Genomic DNA, 24,804 nt, shown 5'->3' with positions numbered 1-24,804 from the left:
TGAAGAAGAAAATCTATAAAAATTCGTCTTTTTTTCTTTTTGTATTTATATAAGAATATGGAATATAAAGTTCATTACTTTGACTTGTCATAAAGCTTTATGGTGTGTGCAGACATTAAATGTTTGGTGCAGAAATTTCTGTACCATTTCGGCATCGATTGGCACGAAAAACAGCGTGTAATACATGCATTTTTGACCCATTTTTTAAATGTTTTTTTGGTGCAGATTTTTCCCACTCATTAATATGAGTGAAATCTGCAAGTCACAAATAAGCAATAAGTGCATGAGACTTCAGGATTCTAATTCACTTTATGACAAATCTGTGCAGAAAAAAAGTGATAACTCTGCAGCGTGTGCACAGACCCTTACTATTTTGACTATTTACATCAGTTCTCTTTTACGTCCACAGGAGGCCATGGCTGAAACATTTTACCTGTCAAACATTGTGCCCCAAAACTATAAAAACAACGCCGGCTTCTGGAATCGGTAAGGTCCATGGTCAACAGGGATTTACTTTACAATCTGAAATGCAGATGCAGTCCTGCCTCATGTTCAAAGATTAAAGGGGTTGTCAATAGCAAAAATCACCTCCTTGCCACCCGGACTCAACATCTCAGTGATTTTTGGAGCTGTCTTCCAGAGGTTATGTGACATGACAGTCGGCTCCAGCCTTCATCGTGGCATCAGACTAAATGGCTCCACCTGACTGAAGGCTGCAGCTGATCGGTGTGGCAGTCTGCAACGCTCCTGTGACACCAGTGTCCTCTATCAAAAGACTCGGGTTATACCAGCGATTAAAAATTGCTGGAATAACCTCCATCCGACAAGTGTGTGTAAATATCTAGAAATATATTTTTTATTTTGATAAAATCTGGGGTCCTTTAGCATTTAATGAGAGGCTGTTCAGTAATGGACAATCCTTTTAACATATCGTGGTCTTTCCTGGACCACTGCAGCTTGAACCCACATTGAGCCTTCAATGTCACAGACACAAAGATATGACGAGACATGGCTGCCTTCTACAGCCTTCCTTTCTTTCTGGCTCCTTCTTACCGGAACCATTTTGCCCAGAAAACAATATAGCTAAAATGGTTTTGGTAAGCAGGAGCCGGAAAGACATGTGCCGGCGCATGCGCAGTTAGATTTTAGGCTCGGCCTGCAGTAGAGAAGAGGAAAGTGCGTTTGTGCGATCCGGCAATGTCCCTGCTCAGGCACGAGATTTCATTCAGCTATGTGGATGACACAGGACACGTCATCCACATCAATCAAAGCTGGAAGACGGCTTTTAGCAGGGGAGAGGAGGGACAGGCCCCGCTGTAATGACACCCCTCGGACCGGACCGTCCTAATTTGTATTACTTGCTGGAGCACTTCAGTAGTTTTTTTTTGGAGATATAAGGGGGAGTCAGGACATAGTATACAACTTTCTGTAATGCAGCACAGGCGCTGAGGAAGGTGGTGGTATACCGCTGAGCTGTAGTTCCCCTCTGGCGTCACTGTGTAGAGAGTACAACATTTTCATGATCGGTGAGGGGCCCATAGGTCAGACCTCCACCGATCATAAAGTAACATGCCATCACTTTATGGGATGGGAATACCCCATATCATAAATGTCATTATTCACGGTGATTTCATACTCTGTCCTGGATGGCATCTATTTGTATGGTGACACCCCTCTGCTTCTGGATTACTATGTAACTAGGTAAATTTCCTATTCACAGGTCTAGGAGAACCGTATCTGGAGCTTCAGACACAGATATGTAGAAATATCTGCAACGAATGACATAACCGATGGCAGCTTGAGGTGGACATGTTCTCCGGGGACAGTCATCAGCCAGGCCATTGCATGTGTAGTGTAATGAGATCAGTCCTACAATGGAGTAATGGCGGCTCATTTTTCTCATTGCTTGAAATCTTTATCCAGGTTTGAAATGTATTGTCGAGACCTGACACAGCGATTCGATGATATCTGGATTGTGAGCGGCCCCCTGCTGTTACCCGTGCAGAATGAGGACGGCAAGAAAAGTGTCACTTATCAGGTGAGCCGCTGTTTACCACCACATGTTCATGTAGTGACTTCAGAGATGACCGGTCGGCCGCCGTGTTCTAGAAAACAATGAGCCTCCTTCAGTCTGGCTGATCATTGCTTTCTGCTCCTGCCTGATTGTGTTGAGAAGCGTTCAGTCGTGAAATGAAGTTCCTCTAATCGGCAGCCTCCGATCCACTAAATTTCTTAGTTCAGGGTGAAAGACACCGCACATTCTCACTAAGAGCTACCTGTTTGCTCAGTAACCAGGGTGAGATTCTAATTTAATAAATTATAAATTCAGAATTTAAATGAGGAGCTATGGGCATAATATGCAATAAAAGGCTTCGTGGGGCAGCGAATGGCAGGTTTGCAACACCTCCATGGCATGATCATTGGCATCATGGGTGATTCTGGGCAAATATTCTTTGTCGTTTTTGCACCTATGTGTGATTTGTGCCAGCAATCAGCCGTAATCGTAATCTGGGGGGCGTACTTGGTATAATATCCAAATCCAGGGTAAATGCTTGGACCTGTTGCCCTCATCACTGCTGTTAGTGCAAATACAGTTAGGTCCATATATATTTGGACAGAGACAACATTTTTCTAATTTTGGTTCTAGATATTACCACAATGAATTTTAAACAAACCAACTCAGAAGCAGTTGAAGGTCAGACTTTCAGCTTTCATTTGAGGGTATCCACATTCAAATTGGATGAAGGGTTTAGGAGTTTCAGATTCTTAACATGTGCCACCCTGTTTTTAAAGGGACCAAAAGTAATTGGACAGATTAAATAATTGTAAATAAAATGTTCATTTCTAGTACTTGGTTGAAAACCCTTTGTTGGTAATGACTGCCTGAAGTCTTGAACTCATGGACATCACCAGACGCTGTGTTTCCTCCTTTTTGATGCTCTGCCAGGCCTTCACTGCAGTAGTTTTCAGTTGCTGTTTGTTTGTGGGCCTTTCTGTCTGAAGTTTAGTCTTTAACAAGTGAAATGCATGCTCAATTGGGTTGAGATCAGGTGACTGACTTGGCCATTCAAGAATATTTCTTTGCTTTAATAAAATCCTGGGTTGCTTTGGCTTTATGTGTTGGGTCATTGTCCATCTGTAGTATGAAACGACGACCAATCAGTTTGGCTGCATTTGGCTGGATCTGAGCACACAGTATGGCTTTGAATACCTCAGAATTCATTCGACTGCTTCTGTCCTGTGTCACATCATCAATAAACACTAGTGACCCAGTGCCACTGGCAGCCATGCATGCCCAAGCCATCACACTGCCTCCGCCGTGTTTTACAGATGATGTGGTATGCTTTGGATCATGAGAGCTGTACCACGCCTTCGCCATACTTTTCTCTTTCCATCATTCTTGTAGAGGTTGATCTTGGTTTTATCTGTCCTAATAATGTTCTTCCAGAACTGTGCTGGATTTTTTAGATGTTTTTTAGCAAAGTCCAGTCTAGCCTTTTTATTCTTGATGCTTATGAGTGGCTTGCACCGTGCAGTGAACCCTCTGTATTTACTTTCATGCAGTCTTCTCTTTATGGTAGATTTGGATATTGATACGCCTACCTCCTGGAGAGTGTTGTTCACTTGGTTGGCTGTTGTGAAGGGGTTTCTCTTCATCATGGAGACTATTCTGCGATCATCCACCACTGTTGTCTTCCGTGGGCGCCCAGGTCTTTTTGCATTGATGAGTTCACCAGTGCTTTCTTTCTTTCTCAGGATGTACCAAACTGTAGATTTTGCCACTCCTAATGTTGTAGCAATTTCTCGGATGGTTTTTTTTCTGTTTTTGCAGCTTAAGGATGGCTTGTTTCACCTGCATGGAGAGCTCCTTTGACCGCATGTTTCCTTCACAGCAAAACCTTCCAAATGCAAGCATCACACCTCAAATCAACTCCAGGCCTTTTTATCTGCTTAATTGAGAATGACATAACGAAGGGATTGCCCACACCTGTCCATGAAATAGCCTTGGAGTCAATTGTCCAATTACTTTTGGTCCTTTTAACCCCTTACCTACAATGGACGTAATTACCATGGACGGAATATTACGTCCCAGCAATCAGCGGCGCCCACGTGGTGAGCGCCGCTGATCGCGGCCGGGTGTCAGCTGATCACAGCACAATGTGTCAGGGGCTGTCACGGACCGCCCCCGACATGTTAACCCCTTTCACACCACGATCAAATGCGATCGCGGTGTACCGGGGGTTAAAGGGAAGCATCGGCAGGGAGGGGGCTCCCTCCGTTCTTCCCTGAGCCCCCCACGGCAGCGCAATGTGCAGCGCTGCTGCGGGGGTCTCTTTCTTTCCCCTCTCTTTCCCCACAGTGATCTGTGATGTGACAGATCAGCGATCTGTCAGAGGACAGTGATGTCCCACCTGGGACAAAGTAATAAAGTAAAAAAAAAAAAAAGTGTTAAAAATAATTTAACAAAAAATCGCTAAATAAATTAGTAAAAAAAAACAAAAATATTCCCCAATAAATCCATTTTTTCAAAATAAAAAAAACAAAATAATAAAAGTACACATATTTGGTATCGCCGCGTCCGTAGCGACCCGCCCTATAAAACTGTCCCATTAGTTAACCCCTTTAGCGAACCCCTTAAAAAATAAAAATAAAAAACGAAGCAAAAAATAATGATTTATTATCATACCACCGAACAAAAAGTGCAATAACGCGCGATCAAAAAGACGCATATAAATATCCATGGTACCGCTGAAAACGTCATCTTGTCCCGCAAAAAACGAGCACCACACAGCATCATCTGCAAAAAAATAAAAAAGTTATAGCTCGCAGAATAAAGCGATACAAAAATAATTATTTTTTATATAAAATTGTTTTCATTGCAAAAAACCGACAAAACATAAAAAAACGACCTAAATGAGGTATCGCTGTAACCGTACTGACCCGAAGAATAAAACCGCTTTATCAATTTTACCGCACGCGGAACAGTGTAAACGCACCCCCCCAAAAGAAATTCATGAAACGCTGGTTTTAGTTCATTCTGCGTCCCAAAAATCGGAATAAAAAGCGATTGAAAAATGTCACGTGCCCGAAAATGGTACCAATAAAAACGTCAACTCGTTCCGCAAAAAATAAGACCTCACATGACTCGGTGGGTCAAAATACAGAAAAATTATAGCTCACAATATGTGGTGATGCAAAAACTATTTTTACAATAAAAAGCGTCTTTTAGCGTGCGACAGCTGCCAAACATAAAAACCGCCATAAATAGTAAATCAAACCCCCCGTTATCACCCCCTTAGTTAGGGAAAAAATAATAAAACTAAAAGAAAATGTATTTATTTCCATTTTCCCATTAGGGTTAGGGCTAGGGTTAGGGCTAGGGCAAGGGTTAGGGCTAGGGTTAGGGCTAGGATTATTGCTGAGATTAGGGTTGGGGGTGTGTTGGGGTTAGGGTTGGAGTTATAATTGTGGGCTTTCCACTGTTTGGGCACATCAGGTGCTCTCCAAATGCAACATGGCGTCTAATCTCAATTCCGGCCAATTCTGCGTTGAAAAAGTCAAATGGTGCTCCTTCCCTTCCAAGCTCTGCCATGCGCCCAAACAGTGTTTTACCCCCATATATGCGGTATCAGCCTACTCAGGACAAATTACAAAACAACTTTTGGGGTCCAATTTCCCCTGTTACCCTTAGGAAAATAAAAAATTGGGGGCAAAAATATCATTTTTGCGGAAAAAAATGATTTTTTTTCTTTTCACGCCCAGGCGTTATAAACTTCTGTGAAGCACTTGGGGGTTCAAAAGGCTCACCAAACATCTAGATAAGTCCCGTGGGGGGTCTATTTTCCAAATTGGGGTCACTTGTGGGGAGTTTCAATAGTTTAGGTACATTAGGGGCTCTCCAAAAGCAACATGACACCCGCAGACCATGCCATCAAAGTCTTCATTCCAAAACGTCACTACTTCCCTTCCGAGCCCTGACGTGTGCCCATACAGTAGTTTTCTCCCACATATGAGGTATCAGCGTACTCAGGACAAATTGGACAACAACTTTTGGGGTCCAATTTCTCCTGTTACCCTTGGGAAAATAAAAAAATTGGAGACTAACTGATCATGTTTGTGGAAAAAATACGATTTTTTTATTTTTATGCCTGGGCATTATAAACTTCTGTGAAGCCCTTGGGGGTTCAAAGTGCTCACCACACATCTAGATAAGTTCCTTGGGGGGGTCTAGATTCCAAAATGGTGTCATTTGTGGGGGGTTTCCACTGTTTTTGTACATCAGGGGTTTTCCAATCGCGACATGGTGTCCGATCTCAATTCTAGCCAAAAACGTCAAATGGCGCTGCTTCCCTTCCGAGCTCTGCTATGCGCCCAAATAGTCATTTACACCCACATATGGGGTATCAGCGTACTCAGGACAAAATGCACAATAACTTTTAGGGTCCTGTTACCCTTGGAAATATAAAAATTGGGGGTGAAAAGATCATTTTTGTGGAAAAAATATGATTTTTTAATTGTACCGCTGTACGTTATAAACTTCTGTGAAGCCCTTGTGGGTTCAAAGTTCTCACCACATATCTAAATAAGTTCCTTGGGGGGTCTAGTCTCCAAAATGGGGTCACTTGGGGGGGTTTCCACTGTTCAGGTACATCAGGGGCTCTCCAAAAGCGACATGGCGTCCGATCTGAATTCCAGCCAATTTTGCATTGAAAAAGTCAAACGGCGCTCCTTCCCTACTGAGGTCTGTCATGCGCCGAAACAGTGGTTCCCCCCCACATATCAGGTATCGGCGTACTCAGGAAAAATTGCACATTAACTTTTGCAGTCCAATTTCTCCTGTTACCCTTGGTAAAATAAAGAAAATTGAACCTGAAGTATTTATTTTGTGAAAAAAAGTTAAATGTTCATTTTTTTTTTAAATATTCAAAAAATTCCTGACGCACCTAAAGGGTTAATAAACTTCTTGAATGTGGTTTTAAGCACCATGAGGGGTTGCAGTTTTTAGAATGGTGTCACTTTTGGGTATTTTCTATCATATAGACCCCTCAAAGTGGCTTCAATTGTGATGTGGTCCTAAAAATAAAATGGTGTTGTAAAAATGAGAAATCGCTGGTCAACTTTTAACCCTTATAACTTCCTAACAAAAAAAAATTTTGGTTCCAAAATTGTGCTGATGTAAAGTAAACATGTGGGAAATGTTAGTTATCAAGTTTTTTGTGTGCCGTATCGCTGTGATTTAAATTCAAAGTTGGAAAATTGCGAAATTTTCAAAATTTTCGCCAAATTTCAGTTTTTTTCACAAATAAACGCAAGTTATTTGAATGAAATTTTACCAATAACATGAAGTACAATATGTCACGAGAAAACAATGTCAGAATCACCGGGATCAATGGAAGCGTTTCAGAGTTATGACCTCATAAAGTGACAGTGGTCAGAATTGTAAAAATTGGCCCGGGAGTTAACGTGCAAACCACCCTTGGTAGTGAAGGGGTTAAAAACAGGGTGGCACATGTTAAGGAGCTGAAACTCCTAAACCCTTCATCCAATTTTAATATGGATACCCTCAAATGAAAGCTGAAAGTCTGAACTTCAACTGCATCTGAATTGTTTTGTTTAAAATTCATTGTGGTAATGTCTAGAACCAAAATTAGAAAAATGTTGTCTCTGTCCAAATATATATGGACCTAACTGTACCAGTCAAGCTGGAACTGTTCCAAAGCGAATGCTTTGTAGTTTGGCTACCACTCTGTTTTCAATGGTCAGTTTCAGGTCATTATTATTTTGCCAGCACTATAGAGTCTGGAACTTCCTTTTTTCCCTTACTAGAGTACACCCTTCTGACACTCTCTTACGTGGCTTCTTTTTTTTCCAGTGGGATACTCCAGTTTATTATCATTCTGTCAGCACTATAGAGTCTGGAACTTCCTTTATTAGAATACACAATTTTGATACTCTGTAACTTGGCTTCCACTTTTTTTTTCAGTAGGCTGCTCAATGTCATTATTATAATTCTGTGAGCACTATAAAATTCTGGTGCTTTGTAACTTTGCATCAGATTTTTTTCTAGTGGGCTGCCACATTTCATTATCATTCTGTGGGCACTATAAAGGCTGGATTTGTGGTTTCAGGCCTCCCCATCCCTCCCCCTGGCTCTTGCTCACTGTTCTCCTTCTTTAATTGACGTAGGTGATTCCTTGATGCATCCACATTGCCTGGCGAAATCTTGACATGATGCATCATCCATGTCAGTTGAAGGAGGAGGGCGGTGAGCAGCAGCCGGGGCGGAGGGTGGATAGCAGCAGCCGGGGCGGAGGGCGGCGAGCAGCAGTCGGGGCGGAGGGCGGCGAGCAGCAGTCGTGGCGGAGGGCGGCGAGCAGCAGTTGGGGAAGAGAGCGGCGAGCAGCAGTCGGGGAAGAGGGCGGCGAGCAGCAGTCGGGGAAGAGGGCGGCGAGCAGCAGTCGGGGAAGAGGGCGACGAGCAGCAGTCGGGGAAGAGGGCGGCGAGCAGCAGTCGGGGAAGAGGGATCAAGAGGCCCGAAACCATGGTCATCGGACAGGAACGACCCGATTTTCATACAACGCGGGAGAACTTTAAATGTTCTTTTGGGAGTATACAGGGGGTATATAAGCATTTATGGAATGCAGCACAGACGCTGAGTAAAGTCATAGTTTTAGCTGTTATGACACTACTGGTGACAGGTTCCCTTTCTGTTGCCACAGACCTGACATTAGGCATTGGACGGACAGGTTAGTGAGAATGAATGCACCTTGTTGGTGGCACTTTTAAACAATCTAATTTGTAATAAGGGTATTTGATGATTTTCTATTTATCCATTAATGCAGTCCCCGCTTCCCGGGACCCAATTGTCAGATAACAGTGAAATCAGTGGGCTGAAAGTTTATATTATTGGGGGCAAGTTGGGTCTCCAGGAATAGAGATGCCCACCACAGCTTCTTTCGCTTTTGCTATTTGATGGCATTTTAATATTTGTTTTCTAAATCTTACAAGTCCTTAAAGTTTAAACTTTAATAGTGAAGATGGGTGGGGTGTGTGAGAGGCGATGTGGAAATCTCCATGTAGGTGCACAGAGGCCTACTGCAATTTGTGGTGGTGCACTGTGATCTTTTTGGTGTAATGAAGATGTTCTTGCTAATTTTTTATTTCAGGTTATTGGCAGTGATGATGTAGTCGTGCCCACACATCTGTATAAGGTGATCCTCGCCAGGAGGAAGCCCTCTGAGGAGACTCTAGCTGAAGGAGCTTTTATTGTTCCCAACGTCCCCATCAGCTTTCAGCATCAGTTGCCAGAATTTCAGGTCCCTCTTGAGACACTTGAGAAGTCATCTGGTCTTGTTTTCTTCCCTCAAGTGGACAAATCAAAAGAAGTGAAGAACATTTGTGAGGAGGACACCTGTAAGCTTATTGAACTAGAAGAGTTCAAACTATACATTGCAGGACGGAGCATGAAGAATGCAAGAAGCCTCCAGAAAGTGGAGAAGATCATGCTAGAATTGCGTGAGGCCAACATAAAGCCGGACCGGTATCTGTTAGAACTTTATGAACAGAAGAAGAATGAACTGGAGTCTGGTGAGACTGTTACTGTACGAGACGGAAGACAAGGGTAACAAGTCATAGCTGCATGTTACAAGGCCCATAATCACATGGAACCAAGTTCTATTTTTCTTTGCTCAGGAATCTGTAAAGGTGACCTTTAACAAGGAAAAATCCCTTTAAATGAGGACTTTTGTAAAGTACTTAAAAAAAAAAATGGGGGGAATAAATCATAGAAAAAAACGTTACATTTGTCATTATTCAGTGGGTCGGTCTGTAAGCCGGACCAAGAAGGCTGTGATCACTCCCTTCCGGACTCATGAAGGGGGAGAAATCTTGCTGCCGTCTGAGTGTTCGCTTTGTGCGGCTACGACTATTGATACCAGGCCATTATTACCAACTCATCAGGGATTATCAGATGTTTTCTTTTAATTGCCAAAGGATGGAAATACATCTATAGATTTAAAGAAATCCATCAGCAGGCTTTCGCTATGTAATCTGAATAAAGTATGAGGTAGGGTTTAAATGGGTAACTCATCGATGTGTCCCTTATGAGGCTGCGTGCTGTTGTTTACTTATAATGAAGGTTTTATCACCAGGACTTTATCACTGCTCAGACTGCAGCAACAGGTGACACCAAGTTCGACTCCGCCCCTCCTGTGATAAGCAGCTCACTGTCTATAGATAATGTACATAGCTGTGGTGTGGCCTGTGGCAGCTTTTCAGCTCTTCTATTGTATGTGCTGTATCTAAGAACTCTGTGTCACATCTGCCACAGTAAGCTAAGTGACTCATCACTGGAATCTGTCTTTTCCTAATTTTGTGCTGCTGTCAGATGAGGTAGCAAAAACCTTCTGACAGATTGGTGACAGATTCCCTTTGAAGTTAGATTTACATGGTGTTCAATATACGTTATTCTTATAGTTGGCACATACCTAAAAATATGTCTGCCTACATTCTTATGACTTATCCATAGGACTCTCTTCATGTAATGGAGGCCAGCCAGAGCGTACTTTGGGCCAGTATATACAGTGGGGAAAATTAAGTATTTGATAGACTGCTGACCTTGCAAGTTTTCCAATTCCTGCAGCAAAACCTGATCTCTCTCATTTTTGCTGTGTTTCTGGCATGCTAGACTTGTTTCTTATGCATGCTGATAAAGTTTAGTGTTGAAAAAAAAGTTCTGTTCTTTAGAATCAGGTTTTGGCACAAAAAATCAGCAAAACCTGATACATTTCCCATCCTTCCTGGACATTTTTGTCTTTAAGGATGGCTGGATATCCTTAACCCCTTCACCCCCAAGGGTGGTTTGCACGTTCATGACCGGGGAAATTTTTACATTTCTGACCACTGCACCTTTATGAGGTCATAACTCTGGAACCCTTCCATGGATCGCGGTGATTCAGACATTTTTTTCTCGTGACATATTGTACTTCATGTTAGTGGTAAAATTTCATTCAAATAACTTGCGTTTATTTGTGAGAAAAACGGAAATTTGGCGAAAATTTTGAAAATTTCGCAATTTTCCAACTTTAAATTTTTATGCCCTTAAATCACAGAGATACGGCACACAAAAAACTTAATAACTAACATTTCCCACATGTTTACTTTACATCAGCACAATTTTGGAACCAAATTTTTTTTTTTGTTAGGAAGTTATAAGGGTTAAAAGTTGACCAGCGATTTCTCATTTTTACAACACCATTTTATTTTTAGGACCACATCACATTTGAAGCCACTTTGAAGGGTCTATATGATAGAAAATACCCAAAAGTGACACCATTCTAAAAACTGCACCCCTTATGGTGCTCAAAACCACATTCAAGAAGTTTATTAACCCTTTAGGTGCGTCACAGGAATTTTCTTGAATATTTTAAAAAAATGAACATCTAACTTTTTTTCACAAAAAAAATACTTCAGGTTCAATTTTTTTTATTTTACCAAGGGTAACAGAAGAAATTGGACTGCAAAAGTTATTGTGCAATTTGTCCTGAGTACGCTGATACCTGACATGTGGGGGGAACGACTGTTTCTGCGCATGGCAGAGCTCAGAATGGAAGGAGTGCCGTTTGACTTTTTCAATGCAAAATTGGCTGGAATTCAGATCGTACGCCATGTCACGTTTGGAGAGTCCCTGATGTACCTAAACAGTGGAAACCCCCTACAAGTAACCCCATTTTGGAAACTAGACCCCCCAAGGAACTTATCTAGATATGTGGTGAGAACTTTGAACCCACAAGGGCTTTACAGAAGTTTATGACGTACAGCGGTACAATTAAAAAATCATATTTTTTTCCACAAAAATGATCTTTTCACCCCATTTTTTATTTTCCCAAGGGTAACAGGACCCTAAAAGTTATTGTGCAATTTGTCCTGAGTACGCTGATACCCCACATGTGGGGGTAAACCACTATTTGGGCGCATGGCAGAGCTCGGAAGGGAAGCAGCGCCATTTGACGTTTTTGGCTGGAATTGAGATCGGACATCATGTCACGATTGGAAAACCCCTGTACCAAAACAGTGGAAAGCCCCCACAAATGATACCATTTTGGAAACTAGACCCCCTAAGGAACTTATCTAGATGTGTGGTGAGAAATTTTAACCCCCAAGGGCTTCACAGAAGTTTATAACATACAGCCGTACAATTAAAAAATCGTATTTTTTCCACAAAAATGATATTTTTGCCTCCAATTTTTTATTTTCCTAAGGGTAACAGGAGAAATTGGACCCCAAAAATTGTTTTGCAATTTGTCCTGAGTAGGCTGATACCCTACATGTGGGGGTAAAACACTGTTTGGGCCCATGGCAGAGCTTGGAAGGGAAGGAGCCCCATTTGACTTTTTCAACTCAGAATTGGCTGGAATTGAGATCAGACGCCATGTTGCATTTGGAGAGCCCCTGATGTGCCCAAACAGTGGAAACCCCCAATTCTAACTCCAACCCGAACCCCAACACACCCCTAACCCTAATCTCAGCCCTAACCCTAGCCCTAACCCTAACCCTAATGGAAAAATGGAAATAAATACTTTTTTTTAATTTATCATTTTTCCCTAACTAAGGGGGTGATAACGGGGGGTTTGATTTACTATTTATGGCGGTTTTTATGTTTGGCCGCTGTCGCACGCTAAAAGACGCTTTTTATTGTAAAAATAGTTTTTGCATCACCACATATTGAGAGCTATAATTTTTCCGTATTTTGACCCACCGAGTCATGTGAGGTCTTATTTTTTGCGGGACGAGTTGACGTTTTTATTGGTGCCATTTTCGGGCACGTGACATTTTTTGATCGCTTTTTATTCCGATTTTTGTGACGCAGAATGAACAAAAACCAGCGTTTCATGAATTTCTTTTGGGGGGGTGCGTTTACACCGTTCCGTGTGCGGTAAAATTGATAAAGCGGTTTTATTCTTCTGGTCAGTACAGTTACAGTGATACCTCAATTAGGTCGTTTTTTTATGTTTTGTCGGTTTTATGCAATGAAAACTATTTTATATAAAAAATAATTATTTTTGCATCGCTTTATTCTGCGAGCTATAACTTTTTTATTTTTTCGCTGATGATGCTGTGTGGCAGCTCGTTTTTTGCGGGACAAGATGACGTTTTCAGTGGTACCATGGATATTTATATGCGTCTTTTTGATCGCTTTTTATTACACTTTATGTTTGGAGGTATGATACTAAATCATTATTTTTTGCTTGGTTTTTTATTTTTATTTTTTAAGGGGTTCGCTAAAAGGGTTAACTAATGGGACAGTTTTATAGGGTGGGTCGTTACGGATGCGGCGATACCTAATATGTGTACTTTTATTGTTTTTTTGTTTTTTTATTTCCAAAAAATGGATTTATTTGGGGGAATATTTTTTTTTTTTTCTAATTTATTTGGCGATTTTTTTTTAAATTGTTTTAACACTTTTTTGAATTTTTTTTAACTTTATTAAATAGTCCCATGTGGGCCATCACTGTCCTGTGACAGCGATCTGTCACAGGTAGTGAAGAAGGCTTCCTCATGTCTGCGCTTTGCAGGCACTGAGGAAGCCAGCTTCCTGCAGGCCCCCGAAGGCCCCCGTCGCCACCTTGGATTCGGGGGCCTGCAGGAAAGGAGCCCCCCGCAGCAGCGCTGCACATTGCGCTGCCGTGGGGGGCTCAGGGAAGCACGGAGGGAGCCCCCTCCCTGCCGATGCTTCCCTTTAACCCCCGGTACACCGTGATCATGTTTGATCGTGGTGTGCAAGGGGTTAACATGTCGGGGGCGGGCCGTGACCTCCCCTGACACATTGTGCCGGGTGTCAGCTGTGATAATCAGCTGACACCCGGCCGCGATCAGCTGCGCTCACCACGTGGGCGCCGCTGATCGCGGTAGACGTCCTATCCCGTCCATGGGCATAGGGGCCCAGGTCCCATGGACGGGATAGTACATCGGATGTCAGGAAGGGGTTAAAGACAAAAATGTCCAGGAAGGATGGGAAATCTTGAAAAATGAAATTCTCAAAGCACAGTTGTTAACAATTCCGAAAAGAGGGAAGAATAGGAAGCATTTAAGGAAACCAGGATGGATGAACACAGAATTTAAGCACATGCTAAAAAGGAAGAAAGAAATGTTTATGAAATGGAAAGAGGGAGGCATATCTAAAGAAGAATATAATGCTGTCTGCAGAACCTGCAGGGCACAAATCAGATTACTAAAGCTGACAATGAATTGAGGCTTGCAAGAGATATCAAAAGCAATAATAAAGGATTTTGAGGCTATGTCCAAAGTAAAAGAAAAGTCAAAGATGCTATAGGATTTTTACAGGATGAAAATAATGAAATGGTAAGACAGGATCTTGAGAAAGCCGAACTTTTAAATTCCTATTTTGCATCTGTTTTCTCTCAGAAAGGAAATGTAACATCAACTGTTCTTCACTGTCCTATTAACAGAATAGAAGAATCCAAGATATCTATAAACAGAAAGATAGTGAGGAAACACTTAGCTAATCTAAATGAATTCAAGTCTCCAGGTCCAGATGAATTACACCCCAGAGTGCTGAAGGAGATAGCAGAAGAAATTTTTGAACCCCTCTCCATAATCTTTGAAAATTCTTGGAGAACAGGAGAAGTCCCAGAAGACTGAAGAAGAGCAAATGTTGTTCCTATCTTCAAAAAGGGGAGGAAGGTGGACCCAGGCAACTATAGGACGGTGAGTCTGACTTCTATACCAGGAAAGATCTTTGAACAAATTATTAAACAACATGTATGTCAGTACCTGGATAAGAATGTAGTGATTAAACAGAGCCAGCATGGGTTTGTAACTAATAAGTCATGTCAGACTAACTTAATTTCCTTCTATGACGGAATCACTGATCAAGAAAATGCTGTAGATATAGTATATCTTGACTTCAGCAAAGCATTTGACAAAGTCTCTCATACAATCCTTATGGAAAAAATGACTAAGTATGAAATAGACAAGGCAACTGTTAGGTGGATTCATAACTGGCTTAGTGATCGGACCCAAAGAGTGGTCGTAAATGGCTGCACATCCAGTTGGAAGAATGTCTCAAGTGGGGTACCACAGGGCTCTGTCCTGGGCCCTGTATTGTTCCACATCTTTATCAACGATTTAGATGAAGGAATTGAGGGTAAACTGATTAAATTTGCTGATGACACAAAGCTAGGAGGGATAGCTAATACTAGAGAAGAGAGAGAGAGGATTCAAAAAGATATAAATAAACCGGAGCAGTAGGCAGCAACTAACAGAATGATTTTTAACAGGGAAAAATGCAAAGTACTACATCTGGGCAATAAAAATGAAAAAAGCATATACAGAATGGGAGGAATAGGGCCAAGCAACAGCACATGTGAAAAAGACTTGGGTATACTAATAGATCACAGACTGAATATGAGTCAACAGTGTGATGCAGCAGCAAATAAGGCAAATGCAATTCTAGGATGTATTAGCAGAAGCAAACAGTCTAGATCACGTGAAGTCATTATTTCCCTCTACTCCTCTTTGGTCAGACCTCATCTGGAATATTGTGTCCAGTTTTGGGCACCACATTTTAAAAAAGACATCAACAAACTGGAGCAAGTTCAGGAAAGAGCGACCAGAATGGTGACCGGTCTGCAAACCCTGTCTTATGAGGAAAGGTTGCAGGATTTGGGAATGTTTAGTTTGCAAAAGAGAAGACTGAGAGCAGACTTAATAGCTGTTTACAAATATCTCATGGGCTGTCACATTCTAGAAGGATCATCTTTATTCTCATTTGCACAAGGAAAGACTAGAAGCAATGGGATGAAACTGAATGGGAGGAGACACAGATTAGATATTAGAAAAAACTTTTTGACACTTAGAGTGATCAACGAGTGGAACAGGCTGCCACGAGAAGAGGTGAGTTCTCCTTCAGTGGAAGTCTTCAAACAGAGGCTGGACAGACATCTGTCTGGGATGATTTAGCGAATCCTGCTTTGAGCAGGGGGTTGGACCAGATGGCCCAGGAGGTCCCTTCCAACTCTACGATTCTATGATTCATTTCAATGGGTGAAAAACGCTGAAAGTGACTTGCTCCATTGTGCAAAAAACCATACAACACACAAAATCCTGATGACAAAAAAAAAACTGTGTGTGCATGAGATTTCTGAAATCTCATAGACTTTTCTGGTAGTGTAAAACGGAACTGAAAATTTGCATTAAAAAAGCTGCAAAAATGCCTAGTGTGAACTTACCCTTAGAGGGGTGATCCCTTTCCTAGGTGGTCTTTCTTGATAGTACACACGTCTATACAGATGTATTTAAAACAATGGAAAAGGGGACATTCATTATAAGTGGAGGAAAATAATTCAGACATCAGTAAAGGAAAGGCTTCTTTACAGTTGCAGTAGTTAGGCTATACAGCTAACTATCCAAGAAGGTAGCAGTGATAGATCCAATGCAGAGGGGCTGTCCAGGCATATAATATCAATGACCTATCCTTATTGTCATAAATCTGATGTGCAGTACGTGGCATCGGCCATTACACATTAAGCAGAGCTGTGATTTCCAGCTCTGTTCAAAGTTTATATCCTGCCAAACCTGATTGCAGCTGATCGATTTGAAAACCGACATGATTAATTATTATTAACATTCTTTACTATTGGTTTTCATAAAAAAATGACTATATTGATCCATACACTCTCCAGAGTGATGGTCAAACATGCAATACAGACGTATGTATTGTTACATGTCTCTTTTTTATTATAAAATTTGTAAAAGAAAAAAAAAAGTTCCTTTCCTATGCGCAGGTAAGCTTTACCACCACTAGATGGCAGTCCAAACTTCCGGATTGATTATTATAATATAATAATTATTTATTATTAAATCGCCATTTATTCCATGGCGCTTTACATGTGAGGAGGGGTATACATAATAAATACAAATACAGTAATCTTAAACAATACAAGTCACGACTAGTACAGGGGGAGAGAGGACCAGGGAATAGCGGGGGGACAGGTGGATTAGTTGGGCAGCAGAGTTTAGAATAGATTGGAGGGGTGTGAGAGTGTTAGAGGGGAGGTCACAGAGCAGGAGGTTGCAGTAGTCAAGGCGGGAGATGATGAGGGCATGCACTAGGGTTTTTGCAGATTCTTGGTTGAGGAATGTACGGATCCGTGAAATATTTATGAGTTGAAGTCAGGAGGAAGTGGAAAGGGCTTGGATATGTGGCTTGAAAGAGTGATTAATGTCGAGGATAACCCCAAGGCAGCGAGCTTGTGGGACTGGGGAGAGTGGGCAGCTGTTTAATGGATAGGTCCGTGGGGGGAGGTCGCATGAGATCGGGGAAAGATGATGAATTCTCTTTTGTCCGTATTAAGTTTTAGAAATCTAGTGGAGAAGGAGGATGAAATAGCGGACAGACACTGAGGGATTCTGGTTAGTAGGGAGGTGATATCTGGTCCAGAGATGTAGATCTGTGTGTCACCAGCATAGAGGTGATACTGAAAGCCGTGAAATTCTATGAGCTGTCCGAGACCGAAGGTGGAGAAGAGCAGGGGCCCTAGGACTGAACCTTGCTGGACTCTGACAGATAGGGGGCGAGGTGAGGAGGTGGTGTACGAGTGGGAGACGCTGAATGTCCGGTTGGTTAGGTATGATGTGATTTAAGATAGGGCAAAGTCTGTGAAGCCAAGAGATGAGAGGGTCTGTAGTGATAGGGAATGGTCCACTGTGTCAAAGGCAGAGGACAGGTCCAGGAGGAGGAGGAGGACAGAGTAGTGTCGCTTGGCCTTGGCGGTTAATAAGTCATTGGTGACCTCAGGGCAGTTTCAGTGGAGTGTTGTGGCTGGAAGCCAGATTGTAAGCTGTCAAAAAGGAAGCAGGAAGAGCGGTGGGAGGACAGTCAAGATGGACGTGTTGTTGCAGTAGTTTTGAGGCATAGGGGAGAAGTGGTATAGGGCGATAGCTAGATACAGAGGATGGGTCAAGAGAGGGCTTTTTGAGGATAGGTGTGACTGAGGCATGTGTAAAGCTTGAAAGGAGAAAACTGAAAGAAAAAGAGCGCAATAGGGTCTTACCCGAGAAATTAAGAATATAAAATAATTAGTTATACTCACCCTGTGCAGGAGAGTATCAGACATAAAGGAACAAGGTCAGCTTGCTGCACATCCAAATGACCGCGCTGTGGTCATAAATCATCAGATTCAAAGAAGGAATTTTTATGGAATAAACGTGCGCTGCCAGACCATCACTCCTCACAAATTGTATGCTTTATACATTTAATTCCCAACGCGTTTCAAAGTTAAAAACTTCTTCCTCAGGGGATGACAGGTATAGACAGGTATAGACAGGTATAGACATCACCGGTTTTATATATACACAGTTTAAAAATTGGCGCCAAAGGTCACATGTTGCAAGGGAGGCAAGAGTCAAAGTTCATCAGCATAGCGATGTTAAAATTGATTAAAAACTTATTATTTCCAGCGAAATTAATACTTTTCATACATTTCCAGGTAATTAAAGAAAGAAAAAGGAAGAAAAAGAAAAAAGAAAAAAAGGGGGAGAACTCGGACAGAACCAGAGAAAGGAGTCGGAAAAGAGCAGTGGCCAGTACCCAGACCACCACTCTGAATGAGCAGATTAGATATCACAAAGAAAAATAGGGGAAGAAAAAAGGAGGAAAAGAAGAAGAGAAGAAAAGAAAAAGAGAAAGAGAGAAAAAGAAAAAAAGAAAAAAGGAAGAAGAAATAAGAAAAAAGAATGTATGAGAAGGAGAGTGTATATATAGAAAATCCTTTGTATAAATATATAAATGTTTAATAATACGATTTAAAAACCTGATAAAAACAATTTTATCTAAAAAATAAAAACTTTATTAATTATAATAAAAATAGAAATGAAAAAGTGTGTTTAATCAATTAAAAAACGTCGTGGGAAATGGGACACAATATAAAAGAGGTGGTTTATAAAAATAGGGACAACCATAAAAATCAGATACACGTGAAAAAGGAGGAAAACCATGTCGGAGACCAGGTTGTTAACACTTAAAAACACTTAAATCCAATACTGAAATAGTGATTCGGTCAGCAGACAAGGGGGGAGGGATAGTTATCCAGAATAGAAAAGATTACTGTAACGAAGCCCTTAGTATATTATCAGATGAGAAATATTATACCAAAGTCCCTTTTGATACTCTAACCAGATCCAGAGTAGCCTATGACAATTTAATCCTGGAAGGCAAAAATAACAATATATTTGATAAGAATGAACTGAAGTTCCTGCATATAACGAATCCAAGGACCCCTTTCTTTTACCATTTGCCTAAAATCCATAAATGCCTTGTCAATCCCCCAGGAAGACCTATTATCTCTGGTATCAATTCATTAACCAGTAATTTATCACATTACATCGATAGAATAATGGTCTCTCACGTTCCTTTATTAAAAAGCTTCATTAAAGATTCCACCCAATTAATTCAATTTTTACAACAAATTGAATGGAAATCACAATATGTACTGGTAACCATGGATGTATCCTCTTTATATTCAAACATTCCGCATAATTTGGGTTTGGCTTGTTTCAACAAGGTTTTATTGAAAGATGAAAGACTTAGTAAAGGACAAAAAAACTTTTTATTAAAAGGCATGGATTTTATACTGAATAATAATTATTTTACTTTTAATGGGACTTTATATCACCAGCAACTCGGGACCGCGATGGGCTCAAAAGTAGCACCAACCTATGCTAATATTTTTATGGGGGTATTTGAAGATTTTTATATTTTTAAATCTAGATGGTACAGCAATTGCATTCTTTACAAAAGATATATAGATGATTTGTTCCTCATATGGGACAACTCCGGAAATAATATTGGTGATTTTATTCGGGATATTAATAATAATATTTGGGGTCTGACCTTTTCAGCAATTTTTGATAAAGGAAATATTAATTTTTTAGATTTAACTATTTATATTGAGAATAATAGAATTTTAACAAAAACCTTTTTTAAAAATGTTGACACAAATAGCTATATTCCTTTTAGTAGTGGTCATTTCGGGAAATGGTTGAGGAACATTCCCGGAAACCAATATAGAAGAATAAGAAAGAATTGTACAGATATGAAGGTTTTTGTGGATCAAGCTGGAATATTAAGAAATAGGTTTATCGATAAAAAATACCCTGATAATTTGCTTACGAATGCCTTCAATAACTGCATTAATTTATCTCAGGATAGTCTCATTAGTGGCACTAAAATGGTTAAACCTAAAAAGAATAAATTCATGACTAATTTTATTACGCAATTTTGTTTTGAACATACAGAAATTAGGAAGATTTTGAGCAGCAACTGGCATATTTTATTAAATGATCTAATATTGCAGAAATTCCTCCCAAGCATCCCGGGTGTGACGTTCAGAAGAGCTCCCACCATTAAAAGTGTGGTGGCTCCTAGCCGGTTAAAAAATGTAAAAAATGATAATGAGCTTTTATCTGCATTTAAGACTCCACTCAAGGGTATTTTTAGTGTCATGATCTCAGTGCGGGTTTGACTCGCACACGTGGGGTTAATGTTTGGAACCAGTGCTGATGACTGGCATTTCTGGGGTTAAAGGTTGTGATCCCGATGCAGGCTTGCCTGCACACCTGGGGCTATGATTGTGGCCTCTCCCTGGTTCTGGGGGAGGCTTCTTATAGCCTCAGGACGCTCCCATCCCTGTCAGTTATACTTTCGCCCTTGGCATTGTGTGGTGACCCCTGAGTGTGTTTGTGCTGTGTTCTGGTTGCTTGATTCTCTGTGTATGACTCGGTCTGTTCTCTGGATATCGCTTTGGATTCTGCCTGGTACCTCCTATGTCTGTTTGGTTTTGATCTCTGCTTGGCCCTGATTACCCGCTCTGTCTCATCCCTGGTACTGTACTGTGATCCTGTGTATGACCTTTGGCTTTGTCTGACCTCCCGTCTGTTTATTCCTCCTGTACCTCGTTTAGCACTGCTTCTGTACTCAGGACACGCGCACTGGCTCTATGAGCAAGTGTAGTGCGGTGTCTCTGACATTTAGATGCGGTAAGAGAAACTGTCTATGCTGTGCGTGTATTGCACATAAAGATAAGAGTTTTAAATCTACCAGCACTAACGAAGTTTTCCCTATTAAGGATTTTCTTTGCTGCACCACTGACTTTGTGATTTATCTGATTGAGTGTGAATGCGGGAAACAATATGTGGGTAGGACAGTCCAGCCACTACATCTAAGAATTAATTCCCACAGATACAATATCAAAAAAGGTTTTTTAAAGCATGGTCTTTCTAGACATTGTGCGGTTGAACATAATAAAAATCCAAATAGTTTGAAAATCAGCCCCATCGAACATATTCCGGATAATATTACTGATAGAATAGGGTCATTAAATAGGAAGGAGATCTTTTGGATCTACAGGTTGAATACCTTAAGACCTAATGGTCTTAGCGAAATTACTGAGGTTTTTCTGTGAAGTCAAATTAATATCTTTTCTTCCGGTTGGAATAATTATTGTGGACTGATATCCTATTTAATAATGTTGATTTTTATTTATCTTCTATTTATAATGCATTTTTATTATTGCGACTTTATGGTTAATTCTGGTCACTGTCCCCTGCATTTGTTATCTGTCTTAACCTCCCTATGTTGTGCTATGTGCAGCGTTCTTAGTTAAAAATCATTTCTTTGTTACATCAAATTATTTGTCTCCCATATCCAGGGTTTTGTATTTCGCGCTGTCAATTTGTGGGACTCCTCCGTTCTTCACTCTTCTTTCTTTCCTCCCTCTGGATGCGATCCTTCTTCTCTGAACGATCTGGATGTCTTTTCTTCTCAGATTCGGTTCCCTCCCCTACACGCCACTGACCCTGTGTCTGTAGAAATGTGTTTCTTTTTTTTCCCAAGCGTTCCCTCCCGCTTTTAACAACCTGGTCTCCGACATGGTTTTCCTCCTTTTTCACGTGTATCTGATTTTTATGGTTGTCCCTATTTTTATAAACCACCTCTTTTATATTGTGTCCCATTTCCCACGACGTTTTTTAATTGATTAAACACACTTTTTCATTTCTATTTTTATTATAATTAATAAAGTTTTTATTTTTTAGATAAAATTGTTTTTATCAGGTTTTTAAATCGGATTATTAAACATTTATATATTTATACAAAGGATTTTCTATATATACACTCTCCTTCTCATACATTCTTTTTTCTTATTTCTTCTTCCTTTTTTCTTTTTTTCTTTTTCTCTCTTTCTCTTTTTCTTTTTTTCTTTTCTTCTCTTCTTCTTTTCCTCCTTTTTTCTTCCCCTATTTTTCTTTGTGATATCTAATCTGCTCATTCAGAGTGGTGGTCTGGGTACTGGCCACTGCTCTTTTCCGACTCCTTTCTCTGGTTCTGTCCGAGTTCTCCCCCTTTTTTTCTTTTTTCTTTTTCTTTTCCTTTTTCTTCCTTTTTCTTTCTTTAATTACCTGGAAATTTATGAAAAGTATTAATTTCGCTGGAAATAATAAGTTTTTAATCAATTTTAACATCGCTATGCTGATGAACTTTGACTCTTGCCTCCCTTGCAACATGTGACCTTTGGCGCCAATTTTTGAACTGTGTATATATAAAACCGGTGATGTCTATACCTGTCTATACATGTCATCCCCTGAGGAAGAAGTTTTTAACTTTGAAACGCGTTGGAAATTAAATGTATAAAGCATACAATTTGTGAGGAGTGATGGTCTGGCAGCGCACGTTTAATCCATAAAAATTCCTTCTTTGAATCTGATAAAGCTTGAAAGGAAAACACCAGTTGTTAGTGATAGGTTGGAGAGATGGGTTAGGGTTGGGATGAAGACTGTGGTGAGGTTTGGGATGAAGTGGGATGGGATCGGGTCAAGTGCACAGGTGGTGAGATGTGATCTTGAGAGTGGAGTGGAGAGTCAATCTTCTGTAATGGTGGAGAAGTTGGTTTTGGAGGAGGAAGGCTGGGTTCTGCATTTTACAATCTCAGTCGAAATGTTCTTATACAGCTTTGCAAGAAATGATAAAGAAGATATGATTAATCGATAACCAGCCATTAATTGTTAACTAGGAACTGTATGAAATGAACATTCTATTAACTGAACCTGAGTCTCGGAGGGCAGGTTGAGTTACTGCACGAGCAGAATCCTGCCGCTGGGATCCGGTGAGCAGAAGAGAGGGGGCCCGATACTATGGGCCCCATACGTCAATCAGGGCAGTAATGCCCTGATGGCGGCCCTGCACCATGGTGTCATGCTGAATGTTGGCATGATGCGAGCGTCCTACCGGATGTTCAGTAAAGACAATGAGCTGCGCATGTCAAAAATCACAGCTGGCATCAAGCCCTGAGGTTAGCAAAGGAGAGGTGTATATCAGACACCCCCATTACTAACAAAGTTATGGAAAAAAATACACACAGACAGAAAAATAAATTTTATTGAAAAAACACTCTGACACTTTTCCCGGTTCACCAATTTCTGTTTGAAAAAAAAAGAAAGCCACACAGGTCCGCCGTCATCAAGGGAATCTGCCACAGTCCACCAAATCCGCCGTAGTCCACTAATGGAAAAACACAAACAGAAAAAAACAACAACACAATGTCACTTGTTCACCAATTTATTTTAAAAATTGTTCCCCATGCAGCCCTGAGGTTGTCCAGGTGTTGTGAGTTCATTTTTCCCTTCACCATTGAGGTCTGATGAACTCCCTCCTCTGGTGAAGGAAGGTAGTGAGGCTGATTACCAAACACCTGGGCAGCTAGATGATGACTGGGTGGCTGGAATTGAGGACTGGATATAAGGCTGCTGACGCCCTTCTTCCTGGCTGGTGATTTTCCTGCTGGATTCTTGGAGACCAGTCTGATTCCTGCATCTCAAAGCTAACTTTTTCTGCTCTTCTTTGTACTCTTCAGTTTTGTTTTTGTTTTGCCTTGTTTTTTGGGAGTTCTGCCATCCCCGGCCGGGGGTGAGCTGAATTCCATTTTTGTCTCTGATCTGTTGATCTTTTGCTCTGTCTTCAGAATATACCTGAGTGCTGATATAGTCTTTTGAAGCCTAGCGACTTCAGGGCCTGTTTTTCCTATCAGTCGGTTGGCTCATTTTGATAGGGTTTTTGCGGATGGCAGACAGCAGCTTTCCTATCCTTTCCTATGTAGTTAGCTTGGGCCCCATCATTTGCTCAACCTATCTTTCTATCTGTGTTAGTGTTTTCATCTTGCTTCACCGTCATTATATGTTGGGGGCCGCCTATTGCTTTGGGGTCTGCTCTGGGGCAGTTTAGTTTTTCCCCTTTCTGTCTTTAGGCTGTGTAGTTCTCGGCTGTGATCGAGGGGTCTAGGGCACCATAGGAACCCCCCACGGCTACTGCTAGTTGTTGTGGATAGGTCCAGGGGTCTGCAATCCGATAGCTGCCAACCTCTCTGGTTTTTCTGGACTTGGCTGGTATTTTGTTTTTTCTGCCTTCGGTGACTCATCATAACAGAATCACCAGCCATACCGCAGATCCTAGGGTACTCAATAGCAGGAGAGAATTGTAAAAAAGAGAAAAAAGTGTCAGAATTTTTTTTTTTTTTTTGTGCATATTTTTTCCTCTATATCTCTGAGGCCATAGGGGGAATTTTTCTCTCAATGGACATGAAGCAATTGTCTGATCGTGTGGAGCAGCTTGCTGCTGAAGTGCGGGGAATTTCCGCTTATCTTGCTCATTCACATGCTGCTGAACCAAAGATTCCCACTCCTGATGTGTTTTTTGGGGATCGGTATAAATTCTTGAATTTCAAGAATAATTGT

The 24,804-nt window shown here is 41.0% G+C and overlaps 1 protein-coding gene across 3 annotated transcripts in view; it reads left to right on the top strand.

Moving 5' to 3' along the window:
* LOC141088062 (nuclease EXOG, mitochondrial-like) overlaps positions 1–24,804 on the top strand; it is a 50,909-nt gene that overhangs the window by 5,255 nt on the left and 20,850 nt on the right. Inside the window, exons 4-6 of one of the 3 annotated variants that reach the window (XM_073573931.1) lie at positions 410–486; positions 1,924–2,038; positions 9,168–9,790. In XM_073573931.1, the coding sequence (XP_073430032.1) occupies positions 410–486; positions 1,924–2,038; positions 9,168–9,626 (651 nt within the window). In that variant the 3' untranslated portion in view covers positions 9,627–9,790. Of the gene's footprint in view, positions 1–409; positions 487–1,720; positions 2,039–9,167; positions 9,791–24,804 lie in introns of those variants that run through there. The other 2 variants (XM_073573932.1, XM_073573933.1) reach the window with 2 other exon arrangements.

This window comes from Dendrobates tinctorius, unplaced genomic scaffold (genome assembly GCF_039654945.1).
Source record: "Dendrobates tinctorius isolate UK_male_01 unplaced genomic scaffold, ASM3965494v1 ptg000037l, whole genome shotgun sequence".
Classification (NCBI taxonomy): domain Eukaryota; kingdom Metazoa; phylum Chordata; class Amphibia; order Anura; family Dendrobatidae; genus Dendrobates; species Dendrobates tinctorius.
This window is presented reverse-complemented; position numbering and strand designations above follow the sequence as displayed.